General features: G+C 35.6%; 10 protein-coding genes across 10 annotated transcripts; 8 read left to right on the top strand and 2 right to left on the bottom strand.

Annotated features, from left to right (window-relative positions):
* Positions 1-25: 25 nt before the first annotated feature.
* On the top strand, positions 26-498 carry SOH1 (SOH1 family protein; the record flags this gene model as incomplete). Its single annotated transcript, XM_061305814.1, has 2 exons — positions 26-109; positions 200-498. The coding sequence occupies exons 1-2, from the start codon at positions 64-66 to the stop codon at positions 496-498; spliced, it is 345 nt and encodes a 114-aa protein (XP_061162060.1). The 5' UTR covers positions 26-63.
* Position 499: 1 nt separating this feature from the next.
* Positions 500-2,437, top strand: TpMuguga_03g00621 (uncharacterized protein; the record flags this gene model as incomplete). The annotated part of the gene is made up of 2 exons (XM_061305740.1): positions 500-2,024; positions 2,146-2,437. The coding sequence occupies exons 1-2, from the start codon at positions 541-543 to the stop codon at positions 2,435-2,437; spliced, it is 1,776 nt and encodes a 591-aa protein (XP_061160875.1). The 5' UTR covers positions 500-540.
* A 128-nt stretch (positions 2,438-2,565) lies between these two features.
* TpMuguga_03g02165 (uncharacterized protein) lies at positions 2,566-3,184 on the top strand (the record flags this gene model as incomplete). The annotated part of the gene is made up of 2 exons (XM_061305831.1): positions 2,566-2,988; positions 3,024-3,184. One exon carries the CDS (start codon positions 2,566-2,568, stop codon positions 2,941-2,943), a length of 378 nt encoding a protein of 125 aa, XP_061162059.1. The 3' UTR covers positions 2,944-2,988; positions 3,024-3,184.
* Positions 3,185-3,209: 25 nt separating this feature from the next.
* TpMuguga_03g00620 (uncharacterized protein) lies at positions 3,210-5,071 on the top strand. Its single transcript, XM_061305739.1, has 4 exons — positions 3,210-4,138; positions 4,285-4,627; positions 4,805-4,926; positions 4,959-5,071. The coding sequence occupies exons 1-4, from the start codon at positions 3,278-3,280 to the stop codon at positions 5,052-5,054; spliced, it is 1,422 nt and encodes a 473-aa protein (XP_061160874.1). The 5' UTR covers positions 3,210-3,277; the 3' UTR covers positions 5,055-5,071.
* Positions 5,072-5,228: 157 nt separating this feature from the next.
* EMG1 (EMG1/NEP1 methyltransferase family protein) lies at positions 5,229-6,296 on the bottom strand. Its single transcript, XM_757650.2, has 2 exons — positions 6,035-6,296; positions 5,231-5,951 (listed from the first exon to the last, which is right to left on the bottom strand). The coding sequence occupies exons 1-2, from the start codon at positions 6,142-6,144 to the stop codon at positions 5,246-5,248; spliced, it is 816 nt and encodes a 271-aa protein (XP_762743.1). The 5' UTR covers positions 6,145-6,296; the 3' UTR covers positions 5,231-5,245.
* A 370-nt stretch (positions 6,297-6,666) lies between these two features.
* On the bottom strand, positions 6,667-6,999 carry TpMuguga_03g00618 (putative integral membrane protein; the record flags this gene model as incomplete). The annotated part of the gene is made up of 1 exon (XM_061305738.1): positions 6,667-6,999. One exon carries the CDS (start codon positions 6,997-6,999, stop codon positions 6,667-6,669), a length of 333 nt encoding a protein of 110 aa, XP_061160873.1.
* Positions 7,000-7,660: 661 nt separating this feature from the next.
* Positions 7,661-10,191, top strand: TpMuguga_03g00617 (uncharacterized protein; the record flags this gene model as incomplete). The annotated part of the gene is made up of 1 exon (XM_757648.2): positions 7,661-10,191. The coding sequence occupies one exon, from the start codon at positions 7,661-7,663 to the stop codon at positions 10,046-10,048; it is 2,388 nt and encodes a 795-aa protein (XP_762741.1). The 3' UTR covers positions 10,049-10,191.
* A 237-nt stretch (positions 10,192-10,428) lies between these two features.
* TpMuguga_03g00616 (uncharacterized protein) lies at positions 10,429-11,880 on the top strand (the record flags this gene model as incomplete). Its single annotated transcript, XM_757647.1, has 1 exon — positions 10,429-11,880. Exon 1 carries the CDS (start codon positions 11,137-11,139, stop codon positions 11,878-11,880), a length of 744 nt encoding a protein of 247 aa, XP_762740.2. The 5' UTR covers positions 10,429-11,136.
* Positions 11,881-12,559: 679 nt separating this feature from the next.
* TpMuguga_03g00615 (uncharacterized protein) lies at positions 12,560-14,011 on the top strand (the record flags this gene model as incomplete). The annotated part of the gene is made up of 1 exon (XM_757646.1): positions 12,560-14,011. The coding sequence occupies exon 1, from the start codon at positions 13,265-13,267 to the stop codon at positions 14,009-14,011; it is 747 nt and encodes a 248-aa protein (XP_762739.2). The 5' UTR covers positions 12,560-13,264.
* Positions 14,012-14,210: 199 nt separating this feature from the next.
* On the top strand, positions 14,211-15,459 carry TpMuguga_03g00614 (uncharacterized protein; the record flags this gene model as incomplete). The annotated part of the gene is made up of 1 exon (XM_757645.1): positions 14,211-15,459. A coding segment is annotated over exon 1 (832 nt), but the record flags the coding sequence as incomplete, so codon positions are not given.

The following is a 15,459-nucleotide window of genomic DNA, read 5'->3' as shown; positions in this document are numbered from 1 at the left end:
AGATTCCCCATCGGCACAAAAAATAATTAACTTAAAAATGTTTTGAGTATTTTTTATCCTATTATGAAATCCTACTTACGTAATTATTATAGAAATAATTCTTATGAAGGTGTGTTGTTTACTCATTATTTAGACCAATTTTCCATTTTAAACTTCTTAATTTAGTTATTTACCATAGAAATAGTAATATATGTTGTAGATAATCTTAGATTTGGGGTGGAATTGGATTTTGTGCAGTGTTTATCTGACATTTATTATCTGAAGCATTTATTCGATAAAGGCTATTTCAATGATGAGAATTTTAGAGCATATATATTATATTTACAGTATTGGCGCACTGGCCATTATATTAAGTTTGTTGAATACGCTTATTGCCTCAAGATTTTAGAACTACTCCTGGATAAAGATTTTGTTAACAGTCTGTCCTCAGATTTAACTGTTGAAGCACTAAAATACCAAATTGATAATCATTGGATATGCTTCAAACATGACAAATAGCAAATAATTTCTGTAAATAGTCTTGGTTTTCTATAGATTAAAATGATTTTGTTTAGAAAAAGGATTTTTTTAACACAATTTCCAGTTTATTCACTTAATTCATCCGTTTCTGGTAAATTTGTATTTGAAAAATGTGTAAGAAATTTACACGAATTAATTGATGATATTGGTTTTAAAGTTAATAATAAATTTTTAAAGTATAATAAAAAGGTTCTTCGAGATAATCTGAAATGCTTGAATCAAAGTAATAGTTCAAGTCCTGTCACTTCTGAATTTAGTGAATTATTCTCTAAACTAGAAAGTTTTAAGTTTGTGGAAAAATTAAATGACAATTGTGATCTTAAAACATTGTCATGTTTTTTGAGTTACAAACTTAATATTATACGGTCATTAACTCCTTATATACACACACTTAACACATTACAACAAGATGATTCAGTTTTAAGATTAAAATATGAAATCATAAATAATGATCTGGTACAATGTTTGTTCCGGTTAGTTGTAACAAATTTGGATAGTTTGGACACTGAAATATTGATAAATTATTTAAATTTTTTGCTTGAAATTGGTGTTGAAGATGTCAATCCTTTGATACTTAAATTACACGCCTGTACACTGAATGCTTTAGATAGGGGAAACTATTCTGAGGATGAAAGACTGATCATAAAGCTCAAATTGACTTCAAATTTAGTTTGTAAGGTTGGTTTGGTTGATAAAGTTGATGGAACTTATCTAAACCATTTGATAAATGAGTTGTTATTTGATAGTTTGTCCACTTCTACAGTGTTCTATAAATGTTTTAATGAAATATTACACCTAACACATGGTATAGAGTTTGTGAATAATGATTATATATATAATTTTATTAATAAGGTTAGTAATTATGTTTATATACTTGATAATAATGAGTTGTTAACACTACTCTATGTTCTATTGAAGATGAATTGGGTTGAAAATAAGTTGTTTAACCGTATGGTACTTTCCGTGGTGTATAAGTTTGGATCCTTTAATAATGAACAGTTGGAAACATTAATTACAATTTTAAGCTCTTATAAACAATATTTCAAGTTAAATTGTACAGATTTAGGTGAGAATTTATACGCTGAATGTGGTAATATGTTATTAAATATGGTAAAAAGGTGTTTTGAGGAGAAATTTGTAAATTTAAACATGAATTCGGCATTACCAACTTTGACTTATTTGTTACAGTTAACAAATAGTAATAAGATAAAAATGTTGATGTTAAAAAAATTGGATAAAAACAGTGTGAATCAGTTGGACTTTCCACAATTTCATCATTTGCTGATTGTGTTTAAGAGGTTAAATTTGGTTAAAAATAGAGAAATTGTAGCACAATTGGTTGAAAACTACTTTAATGATCGAGTTTTACCCCTTTTTAATACAGTTGATGGTAAATTACCGAAAATTGATGAGGATGTTAAGAATATATTAATGTCATTGTCAGATTTCATTAAAATCAAACATTACTCTAAATATATCAATTCAATTATAATGAACTACTTCAAGTATTTTTTTACCACTGCCACTTTATCAATTATATAAACTATACATATAATTAATAGTATAATAATACTATATGCTATATACTATTAACATTTGTTATATATCTGTTAATGTGTGTTATAGAAATATCGAGGATTGTGAAATGAGTGAAATTGGCAATGAGGCTATATTTTTGATAAATTTGTGTATTAAGAATAAGGTTTACAAATTCAACAATTTGACAACTGAATTGGTGTCAAAATTCTTTAATAAATCTGTAAATTTCATGAACTTATCAACTAACTCTAGTGTGTTGTATGGGTATGATGTAATATTGGATGGAATTGAGCACTGTAATTTAACTTATGAATGTGTAAGTGATATGAGTAATTTGTTTGACGCAATTTACAAATTTTTGAGGGGAAAAACAAAATAAACCTCAAGTTGATAAGTAAACTGTTGACATTTGCAAGTAATACAAGGATCTTCCCAGAACCACTGACCCAATACGTATTACAGTATGTAGAGGATAATGTTATAATACAACCAGAATTAAACAGTGGTATGACTAATATACTGGTGTTATACGTTATACTTAAATGTGTTTATTTACTAAAAATTGAAGTGAATAGTGATAAACTGGATCATATTTACAGAGGGATAATTGGTGGATTGGAATGTGTGAACAATTTTAATAAGATTGTTGAGGAGTTGAGAATATTGTTACTGATGTTGAAATATTGCGATTTTAGAGCTTATGGTTCAGTAATTTCAAAGTTAGATCCTGAGTTAATAGTGAAATTAACAGAATACGGACAAATAGTTAGGTTTAATGGTGGGAGATCGTACAAAATTTTGGAAAAATACTTAATGAATAAGCTGAAGCTGGAAGACTTGAAAAATTATTATAAAGTTGAGGAATTTATCTTGGATTTTTACTAAGAAAAAGAAATCAAGCAATACACCTTCTCAAATCTAACCAATACAGTAATTTTACTATATATTAAACTTATTATAATTAGATAATTTTGAATATAGTAGTATATGACAAGGTTTGGTTCTGAAAGGGGATGGGATCCATTTAAAATATAAAGCATTTTTTTGAGCAAATTTGTAAAATTTTTGGAATTAATTTGAGATTCATTCCGGAACATTTTTTCTCTAATAATCTCTTGCCCAACTACTTTATATAACAATTTATCAATATTATGTATTGTATATTATATTGTTATTGTTTTAGGAGAGAATAATTTTAAATTTAGAAATAATGTAAAAAATGGTTAGTGAGGATTCATCAGATGCTTCTCCTGTTGAGGATGATGAACTCTCGGATATGCCTGAGTTCGAGAGAGAACTTCTTTTGGCTGAAAAACACGCGGAGGAAGTTAGGCTTAAGCAGAGGATGAGTTTGTTGTGGGAAAGTTCTGGAGTTGGACCTGATTCCACTGGTTTGTACGAAGATTTGTACTATTTGGATGATGTTGTAGATGAAACCTCAGAGAAATTACAGGAACCAGGTGTTTTATTCAAAGATGATAATAAAGGTTCCGGAAAGACCTCAAAGGCCTCCAAATCTGATCCTAAAGTAGCTAAATCGGGTAAAATATCCCAGAGTAAAGATGAAGATGATAAACCAACATTCAATCCAATAACAGTGTCAATTGCAAATTCGGCAAAATTATCAAAAACTAGAACTTTGAACATTTTGGAACATCCGAACTTTAATGAGTACCTTTCAGGTGCTCTGATTAACTTATTTATTACAGTGGAGAGCTTAAGGTTGAGCCCAGTTAAGTCATCTCCTAAGCGCCTAAAGGCTGTTCCAATTTGTGAATTGTTCCCAAAACTGATCTCAAAACACGTCGTTTTTCAAATTGAATGTGCTGTTCCCTCAGAAACTTATGACGTTTTCGGTAGCAATTTAAATTCTTGTGATCACTTTTCAAAGCTTTTCCTCTCAAAGTGCTCGTATGTACTATGTGGTAAGGTCTTAAATGTGGCTACCGAAGCGTCCAACACATTTGTGCTCGTCAGTGTGTGTGATATTTGTAATTCCTCATTTCAAGAAGAACAACTTAATTTCGGTGATGAGTATTTTGCAGAGTTTCTTAAACAAATTTCTGATAATTTGAAATCGGTACTGTTTTTAACACCTGGTCATTCTTTAACTTCCCACGTGGACTCAGTTTTACACACTGATCTTTTTATATACATTATTTAGTTTTCATTGATTATTATACACTAATTTTATACTACTAGTAGTAGTATTAATGATGTGTTTAGTTTACATTTACGGATGAGGATGTTCAGATAATATTGGAACAAAAGTTACGAGAAAGATCCTCTATTCCTAATAAAAAAACTTCGTTGATCTCTGAAATTCAGCGTTATACACACGAAATTGAGCTGTTGAGTGAGTCCGCCAAGAACGATCCCTCTCAGATTTTGAGGCTCAAGGATCACGAAAAACGTAGGCAGGAGCTAGTAGATGATCTTAACAACCTAGGGGATTCTAAGACAAACTCTCGTTTTTCTTTAAGAAACTCATCCATTATTTCCACTTCTGATGATTTATCCAACAAAACTGTCACGAGGAAAATTACAAAACCAACTCCAATGATTATGGGTACTTTGTCACTGGGGGTGATTCCCCTATTTTCCTTGGGATTATTATCCATATTTTACACTAGTTCACTTATTTATACACACTTGAGATTACTAGTTATCTTATAACCTGTATAACCCTAAATGTGTTATATATTAACCTTATATAAAGTATATAACAGTGTTAATTAGTCTTTAGTACCGAATATGAGGAGTGTTAGTATGCATATTGAGTTGAGTGAGAACAAACCGCTATTCAAGAGTAGTTTGGACTGCCTTAACCTAAATAATCAAACTCACCTTATAAATCGCTACTCACAAGTAACTACACATATAGTTGTAATGTTGTTTAGTGTATGAGAGATTTGGAATTTGGTGTGAAACTTCAAAAGTTTAACCATAAAAACGTTTTATTCAAGGCTACTAAATTTCAGAATTATTCACATTAATATTTTACACTCTTTTATATTTTTATTTTAAATTAACAGTTAACTGTATGTTGCAATATATTTATGTGTTATATGTTATCTATGGTTAAAGGTCAAATACTATTTAAGCTTAATTATACACTTAATTTATTTATTCTAGTCCTTAATAAATAAAAATACAGTTAATTAGTTGATAAAATGTGTGTATTATATTAATAATTGAGAAGGTGTTCTAGTGTGCAAACGAGAGTATAACAATTTGAAAGACAACTCATGTTATAATCTCTAATTGATAAACAATAATCAAATTTACTATCCACTCCATTCACAATATTTACTGAATTGGAATGGTTTGATGGATCTAAATTGTTGACTGATTTAAAATATTTATCTTCTAAGGATTGCAGTTTATTGGGGTATGTGCTAGTGGTTAGATCATCCCTTTCGAGTAGTTCCTTATGTATAGCTTTAATTTCTACATTATTTGAGAGAGTGATGTTAGAAAGATTGCGATTTTGGGAGGATGAGAAAAAGAACCAACAGCGGTCAAAATCAACAGTTAATTGGGATAGAACAGCCCTAATATCTAAAACTGGGCATCTGTTGTCAATTGCGATTTTGATGGAAGAGTCTGGAATTAATTGGTCCAAATTGACAACAGACTCTATCAAAATGTCACCAGACTCAGTTCTTAGGTCTTTGGACTTGCTGTGTAAAAAAGTAGAGAAAACTTTGTTGAACACCTTAAATGCTCTAGGGACCCTAAAGGAATTTGAAACCTTGAAAACGTGGCCCTGAAGAGTCTCCAAGTACACCTGAATCTTCCCCTCTTTGTTCAAAATCGAATCTTGAAGTGATAATAAACAAAAATGAACTAGATCAGGACGATAGTCAGATCCATTTCTATCCTCCTCAATACTACAATAGTATTGATATATTAATGATATATACCTACTATATCCATACATAACAATCTATATATAGTATAAATAAGTGATTACTTGTTAAAATGTAAGTGTTCTTGAAGAAGATTGAGTTTTGGATGTGGAGATTTTTTATTAGATTTGTGGAATTCTAAACCGGAATTAGAAATTACGAAATTTATTACCATATTTTACAATTCATTTTAAAACATTACATATTATTTCAAATTAATTATAGTGTTAGAAAAAAATATTTTATATTTTTTAATAAATAGTGTTACGAGGAATAATTTTAAAATGTACTATAAAATATTAATTGATGTTTTAATCGGAATTTGGGGTAAAAAAGGCTAAGAAGGTAAAGGGATATGGATCTTACCGGTCAGTAGATATTAAAAACAAACACATCCAAAGAAAGAATAAACAATATATTATAGACCAAAAATATTTAAATCAATACGAGAAAAGTGTTCATCAAAACAAAACAAAACAAAATAAATTCACCTAACAATATAGATACAGCTGATACTTCCAATACTGATACTACCAATACTTCTAATTCTACTAACACAGTTTAGAATGGCAACCAATTCAATAGGTGTTCTTGATAATGTGAAAATAATAAATCCTTTAATTGAGACTCCATTTGGAACAATCCCTAAATGATCAAGATATAATTGATAATAATATAGAGTTGATCACTTCATATACTAATTCAACACCAAATTCTCATAAAAATATTTATCAAAATGTTGATACCAATAACCCGGTAAATAGTCACAACTCTCTAAATCTAAACAATAATGGTATGTATGGTAAAATAATTGGTATGAGGGAGAGGTTTGAGAACGAGTTTTTGGATAAACATAACAAACATCCCGATTACTTGAAGAAAAGGATACGGAAAGGAGAAGGAAGAAGGAACTGAGGTACCAACGCCACAGATTACTCTGTTCAAAAACCAAAATTGGACAACTGATCATGAAAAATGCCATCAAACATCTGATGAACTCCTCACGCCTAATATAGTAACACAAACCCATATACCTTTAACTCAGTTATTTATTTATTTTATCACTAGTAAACGGTCAGTTGAAATTATCAAATTTCAATAATGATACTGATATCAGAGTTAACATTAGATAACTAGTAATACTATAAGACCAACAGGGATTCAATCCAGAACTCAACATATTCCATAACAATCCAGAATGTTAAATATGAGAGAAAAACTAAAATGCCATAATATTACACAATCTGATATTATATCAAATCATGCTGTAATACAGATTACTTGGTCTCGACTCATAAGTTCGAAGAGTTCTCTTAAGCTTGGTAATGCTATCTCCAGTATCATTTCTTTTATAATAGTCATCTCTTCCTGTTCCACTTGAGATAACAATATGGACACTCCAACCATCAAATAGATGATGTTTAACTCTGATGCTATGATGAGGATTGTTGTTCTGATGGATAATATTATTTAACCAATATTTCTGTACCATAGTAATAATATCGCAATCACATACGAGAGTCTTATAGTAGGAGTAACAACAATAGACTACTAAGGTGGAAGTAACAACAGACTACCAAGGTGGAAGTAAAGAGTACCATAGTAACAATAAAATAGAAGTAATAGACCACCAAATCAGAAATACCAAAGAACTACTATAGACTAGTGAGACACCAAAGGCTACTACTGAGATGGCTCACACAGGGTATTTCTATGGGGCTGGTGCCTGTGGAGCTTTGGCTGCTGGTGTGACTGTAGCAATGATAGCCCTGATGAATAGACTGTCCAAGGTGTGGATCATAATACTGTCACTGGCTCTGTCAATTCTGGTAATGGCCATGATAGCCCTAGTAATAGTTGGCTCTCATCTAATGGAAAGTCTCCACAATGATGGTAATGCCTGTGCTGAGGGCTCTGGCTACGCAGCTGGGTGTCCCATTCTCAATGCCGCATTTGTGTTTGGTGGATTTGCTATGATGCTTAATATTAGACTTTGTTACTCTACAGCTCCATACGCCCTGATGAGATTTAGGCTGCCAGAAAACCTCTTCAGTGTCTTTGTAAGAAGAATGGCAACATCACTGGAGCTTTCGTGTCTTCCAGCATTCGTTATAGCTGACGGAATAGAAAATGGAGCTAAACTGGCAGTAGAAACAGACATATTCGGCAAAACCTACACATATAAAAAAGACGGTGACGCCAAAGAAGCCACTGACAACAAGGAACTAAAACGCAATACCGTTGTCTATCCTTCCATAGCTGTCCAGTGGCTTAATTTCATAACCTACTTGATACTTCTTTTAGTCTATGTACCTGGAGACCAAGGTCATCTAACAGCCTTTTACTTTGTGATTGCAGTTTCTGGATTCGTGTTTGGTCTCAGTAATGTGTTGACGTTTGCTATTGATGATAATTATTTGCCCATCTACATAGCTGGAGAAAACTCATTTCCAGTCCTCACTTCTCTGATCCACTACCTGTCATCCCTAATGTTTGGTAACAGAAGGAAGTGGAACAGTGACTTCCTGATGGTCTACATAGACCTTGTGGTAGCCATTTTACTGTCACTCCTATCAGCTGTCATGTGGACCTTAGGATATGTTTCAAAGCATCCAACAGAAGATGACGCTCTCAAATCTAAGGCCACTGAGGTAGTAAAAGCTATCATACAGGGTCTCAATGGTAAGGTTGACAAACTCGCCACAGCTGTGGTAGCTAAAGTTGAACAGGCTCTCAAATCAGCTCAAGCTCAACAAGATCCTGTCAATCTTGATCTCACCGAAACCATCCAAGCTGTCCTCAATGCTGCTAATGGTCTCCAAGGTCAAGTCCAAAGCGTCAAAGAAGCTCTCGAAAAACATCTTGAAATCACTAATATCCAAGGTGGTGTTGATAAATCTGCAGTCCAGGCAGCCATCCAAAACCTCCAATCTAAAAAACAAGCTGCCATCGCCGCAGTCAAAGGAGCTCTCGGTGGTCCCAGTGCCAATGATACCGCTAAAATTGAGGACAAAGATCTCACCGCACCTGCCACAAAAGCTCTCAAAACTGTCAAACTAGAAGCTCAGGCAGGTGCAGTCAAAACTAATCTCAAATCTGGTGGTAGTGGTAAAACCCAAATAAATATCGGCGATTCAATCACTCAAGCCCTCACAAAACTTGAACAAAATAAACCTGGTACTACTACTGGTGAAAAAGAACCCAAACCTGAGGCCGTCCAAGATGTCCAATCCGCTCTCTCTCAAGGTACTGCCAAAACCCAATTCACAAGTCTATGGCACATTAAGGGCACTGATGGCTACAGTAGTCTAGATAGTGCCCATTGGTACATTATGTTTCCATTTCTTATGGTCCTGATTGGTATGGGTCTAGTCTACTGCATATATCCAGCCATAGCTCCTGGAATGATTGTTCCATTTTACCTCGTGGATAAGATTGAGATGGTTCTGTTGATAGCCACCATATTTCCAGCTCTGTATGTGGCAATTGCCAGAAGTGGTAAACTGATACCAGGTTTTGGTGGTTTCTTCAATCCCGTGTCTCCTACATGTAATTGGGGAGCCAAAAATGAACTACCCTGGATACCTGGAGTACCATTAGGCCAAGGATACCACTGGCACCTAACTGACCTAGTGATTCCCACCATGATCATTTTAGCCTATTTATTTATTTACTCACTGCATTACAGAGACTCATCAGTTGCCAGATCAATCATCAACCAACCCAAAATGTCTACATGTCTAACCATTCTATTCTATATGTGTCATGAGATCTCATTGGCTGTAGGATTTCCAGGTATCTTTGGTGGTAATGGAGGTGGTAGCATCTTAGCCCTAACGGCACAGTTGATGGGTGCATTTCTGATGTGTCTGTTAGCTCCATATTCTGAAGGTTACATTATTGAGTATAAGAGACATGATCCTAGCAATTGGCCTACAGCAGGAATGACTAGGTGGAATGCCCTTAGGTACTGGACCAAAATGGCCTCAAAGAACTGCAATAAGAACCTAGCAGCATTGTTCACCAAGGACCTGAGAAGAGACCTGCTACTATGCATAGAAAGAAATGAGCTAATCTAACACTAATGGAGGGAGTATGTAATCTAACAAAAGAGTAAGAGATAGTAAGAGAGTATTTAATGTAATGTAATAAGATAATGTAATGTAATCTAATACTAGTAAGTGGTAATCTAACACCAGAGTAAGATATAATGTAATAGTAAGAGATAATGTGGTAATATAATCTAGTAAGAGAGTATGTAATAAGATAATGTAATGTAATAAAGTGAATGATATGTGATAGTTAGATACTAATAAGATACTAAAGGATACTAATAAGATACTAAAAGATAGTAATAAGATAGTTAGAGAATGTAATATGTAATACCTAAATAAAATGTGATACCTAAAGGTAAATAGCTAGGTAGATAGTTAAACTAAAACTAGTAAGATAAGACTGAAACCAATACCGATCTAGGGCCACTGAGGTAGTAAAAGCTATCATACAGGGTCTCAATGGTAAGGTTGACAAACTCGCCACAGCTGTGGTAGCTAAAGTTGAACAGGCTCTCAAATCAGCTCAAGCTCAACAAGATCCTGTCAATCTTGATCTCACCGAAACCATCCAAGCTGTCCTCAATGCTGCTAATGGTCTCTCCACTAAAGCCGATGCCGTCAAAACCCAACTCGAAGAACATCTTGAAATCACTAATATCCAATCTGGTGTTCCTAAATCTCAAGTCACTGAAGCCCTCGAAACCCTCACTGATCCTGCTAAAAGACAAGCTGCCGTCGCCGAAGTCAAAGGAGCTCTCGGTGCCAGTGCCAATGATGAAGCCAAAATTGAGGACAAAGATCTCACCGCACCGGCCACAGAAGCTCTCAAATCTGTCAAACTCCAAAATCAGGCAGGTGCAGTCAAAACTAAACTCACAGATCAAGTTACTGGCCAAACCCAAATAAATATCGGCGATTCAATCACTGCAGCCCTCGGAAAACTTGAACAACTTAAATCTGGTACTACTGGTGAAAAAGAACCCAAAGATGATGCCGTCCAAGATGTCCAATCCGCTCTCTCTCAAGGTACTGCCAAAACTAAATTCGTTAGTCTGTTCCACATTAAGGGCACTGATGGCTACAGTAGTCTAGATAGTGCCCATTGGTACATTATGTTTCCATTTCTCATGGTCCTAGTTGGCATGGGTCTAGTCTACTGCATATATCCAGCCATAGCTCCTGGAATGATTGTTCCATTTTACCTCGTGGATAAGATTGAGATGGTTCTGTTGATAGCCACCATATTTCCAGCTCTGTATGTAGCAATTGCCAGAAGTGGTAAACTGATACCAGGTTTTGGTGACTTTTTTGATCCCGTGTCTCCTACATGTAATTGGGGAGCCAAAAATGAACCTGTTTGGCTACCAAGTGATTTAGGCACTGGATACCACTGGCACCTAACTGACCTAGTGATTCCCACCATGATCATTTTAGCCTATTTATTTATTTACTCACTGCATTACAGAGACTCATCAGTTGCCAGATCAATCATCAACCAACCCAAAATGTCTACATGTCTAACCATTCTATTCTATATGTGTCATGAGATCTCATTGGCTGTAGGATTTCCAGGTATCTTTGGTGGTAATGGAGGTGGTAGCATCCTAGCCCTTACGGCTCAGCTGATGGGAGCATTTCTGATGTGTCTGTTAGCTCCATATTCTGAAGGTTACATTATTGAGTATAAGAGACATGATCCTAGCAATTGGCCTACAGCAGGAATGACTAGGTGGAATGCCCTTAGGTACTGGACCAAACAGGCCTCAAAGAACTGCAATAAGAACCTAGCAGCATTGTTCACCAAGGACCTGAGAAGAGACCTGTTACTCTGCATAGAAAGAAATGAACTAATCTAACGAAGTGATAATGTAACACAAAGTAGTAAGAGAGTAATGTAATGTAATACTAGAGAAAGAGAGAATGTAATGCCTAAAAGTATGTAGTAAGGTAGATAGTTAAACTAAAAGTAAGCTAACTGAAACCAATACTAATCCAATACTAATCTGATACTAATCTAATACTAATCTAATACTAAACTAATACTAAACTAATCTGGAATGTGGTAAATAGATAATGCTAACCCGTTGTCAAGGACCTGAGAAGAGACCTGCTACTATGCATAGAAAGAAATGAGCTAATCTAACACTAATGGAGGGAGTATGTAATCTAACAAAAGAGTAAGAGATAGTAAGAGAGTATTTAATGTAATGTAATAAGATAATGTAATGTAATCTAATACTAGTAAGTGGTAATCTAACACCAGAGTAAGATATAATGTAATAGTAAGAGATAATGTGGTAATATAATCTAGTAAGAGAGTATGTAATAAGATAATGTAATGTAATAAAGTGAATGATATGTGATAGTTAGATACTAATAAGATACTAAAGGATACTAATAAGATACTAAAAGATAGTAATAAGATAGTTAGAGAATGTAATATGTAATACCTAAATAAAATGTGATACCTAAAGGTAAATAGCTAGGTAGATAGTTAAACTAAAACTAGTAAGATAAGACTGAAACCAATACTGATCTAGGGCCACTGAGGTAGTAAAAGCTATCATACAGGGTCTCAATGGTAAGGTTGACAAACTCGCCACAGCTGTGGTAGCTAAAGTTGAACAGGCTCTCCAACCTCTAGCTCAACCTCAAGATCAAGGTAATGTCACAGTTAATCTCACCACTAACATCAGTGGAGTCCTCAAAACAGATAATGGTCTCCAAGGTCAAGTCCAAAGCGTCAAAGAAGCTCTCGAATCACATCTTAGTATCACTCCTGGTAATGGTGTTGCTCAAGCTGTGGTCACTGAAGCCCTCGAAACCCTCACTGATCCTGCTAAAAAACAAGCTGCCGTCGACATAGTCAAAGGAGCTCTCGGTGGTACCACTGCCAATGATACCGCCAAAGTAGAGGACACTGATCTTCAAGGACCGGCCACAGAAGCTCTCAAAACTGTCAAACTCCAAAATCAGGCAGGTGCAGTCAAAACTAATCTCAAATCTGGTGGTAGTGGTAAAACCCAAATAAATATCGGCGATTCAATCACTCAAGCCCTCACAAAACTTGAACAAAATAAACCTGGTACTACTACTGGTGAAAAAGAACCCAAACCTGAGGCCGTCCAAGATGTCCAATCCGCTCTCTCTCAAGGTACTGCCAAAACCCAATTCACAAGTCTATGGCACATTAAGGGCACTGATGGCTACAGTAGTCTAGATAGTGCCCATTGGTACATTATGTTTCCATTTCTTATGGTCCTGATTGGTATGGGTCTAGTCTACTGCATATATCCAGCCATAGCTCCTGGAATGATTGTTCCATTTTACCTCGTGGATAAGATTGAGATGGTTCTGTTGATAGCCACCATATTTCCAGCTCTGTATGTGGCAATTGCCAGAAGTGGTAAACTGATACCAGGTTTTGGTGGTTTCTTCAATCCCGTGTCTCCTACATGTAATTGGGGAGCCAAAAATGAACTACCCTGGATACCTGGAGTACCATTAGGCCAAGGATACCACTGGCACCTAACTGACCTAGTGATTCCTACCATGATCATTTTAGCCTATTTATTTATTTACTCACTGCATTACAGAGACTCATCAGTTGCCAGATCAATCATCAACCAACCCAAAATGTCTACATGTCTAACCATTCTATTCTATATGTGTCATGAGATCTCATTGGCTGTAGGATTTCCAGGTATCTTTGGTGGTAATGGAGGTGGTAGCATCCTAGCCCTTACGGCTCAGCTGATAGGTGCATTTCTGATGTGTCTGTTAGCTCCATATTCTGAAGGTTACATTATTGAGTATAAGAGACATGATCCTAGCAATTGGCCTACAGCAGGAATGACTAGGTGGAATGCCCTTAGGTACTGGACCAAAATGGCCTCCAAGAACTGCAATAAGAACCTAGCAGCATTGTTCACCAAAGACCTGAGAAGAGACCTGTTACTATGCATAGAAAGAAATGAGCTAATCTAACAAAAGTTAAAGTAATCTAATACTAATGGAGGGAGAATGTAATCTAACAAAGTGGTAATCTAACACCAGAGTAAGAGTATGATGTAATCTAATAAAGCTTAATGTAATAAAGTAAAGTGATAATGTAATGTAATAAAGTGAAGAGTATGTGGTAGATAGATAAAGGAAGTAGATAAAGTACTGGTAGATAAAGTAGTAAAAAGTGAAAGAGCTTTGGTGTCTTCCAGCATTCGTTGTGGCAGACGGTATAGAACATGGAGCTAAACTGGCAGTAGACTTTGACAACATATTCGGCAAAACCTACACATATAAAAAAGACGGTGACGCCAAAGAAGCCACTGACAACAAGGAACTAAAACGCAATACCGTTGTCTATCCTTCCATAGCTGTCCAGTGGCTTAATTTCATAACCTACTTGATACTTCTTTTAGTCTATGTACCTGGAGACAGAGGTCATCTAACAGCCTTCTACTTTGTGATTGCAGTTTCTGGATTCGTGTTTGGTCTCAGTAATGTGTTGACGTTTGCTATTGATGATAATTATTTACCCATCTACATAGCTGGAGAAAACTCATTTCCAGTCCTCACTTCTCTGATCCACTACCTGTCATCCCTAATGTTTGGTAACAGAAGGAAGTGGAACAGTGACTTCCTGATGGTCTACATAGACCTTGTGGTAGCCATTTTACTGTCACTCCTATCAGCTGTACTGTGGACCTTAGGATATGTTTCAAAGCATCCAACAGAAGATGACGCTCTCAAATCTAAGGCCACTGAGGTAGTAAAAGCTATCATACAGGGTCTCAATGGTAAGGTTGACAGACTCGCCACAGCTGTGGTAACTGCAGTTGAACAGGCTCTCAAATCAGCTCAAGCTCAACAAGATCCTGTCAATCTTGATCTCACCGAAACCATCCAAGCTGTCCTCAATGCTGCTAATGGTCTCTCCACTAAAGCCGATGCCGTCAAAACCCAACTCGAAGAACATCTTGAAATCACTAATATCCAATCTGGTGTTCCTAAATCTCAAGTCACTGAAGCCCTCGAAACCCTCACTGATCCTGCTAAAAGACAAGCTGCCGTCGCCGAAGTCAAAGGAGCCCTCGGTGCCAGTCACAATGATGAAGCCAAAATTGAGGACAAAGATCTCACCGATCCTGCCACAGAAGCTCTCAAATCTGTCAAACTCGACGGTCAGGCAGGTGCAGTCAAAACTAATCTCAAATCTGGTGGTAGTGGTAAAACCCAAATAAATATCGGCGATTCAATCACTCAAGCCCTCACAAAACTTGAACAAAATAAACCTGGTACTACTGGTGAAAAAGAACCCAAACCTGAGGCCGTCCAAGATGTCCAATCCGCTCTCTCAGCTGGTGATTCTGGTGCCAAAACCCAATTCACAAGTCTATGGCACATTAAGGGCACTGATGGCTACAGTAGTCTAGATA

Source organism: Theileria parva (genome assembly GCF_000165365.1).
Source record: "Theileria parva strain Muguga chromosome 3 map unlocalized ctg_531, whole genome shotgun sequence".
NCBI classification, from domain to species: Eukaryota; Apicomplexa; class Aconoidasida; order Piroplasmida; family Theileriidae; genus Theileria; species Theileria parva.
Note: the sequence above shows the minus strand (reverse complement) of the source record. Positions and strands in the feature narration are given on the sequence as shown.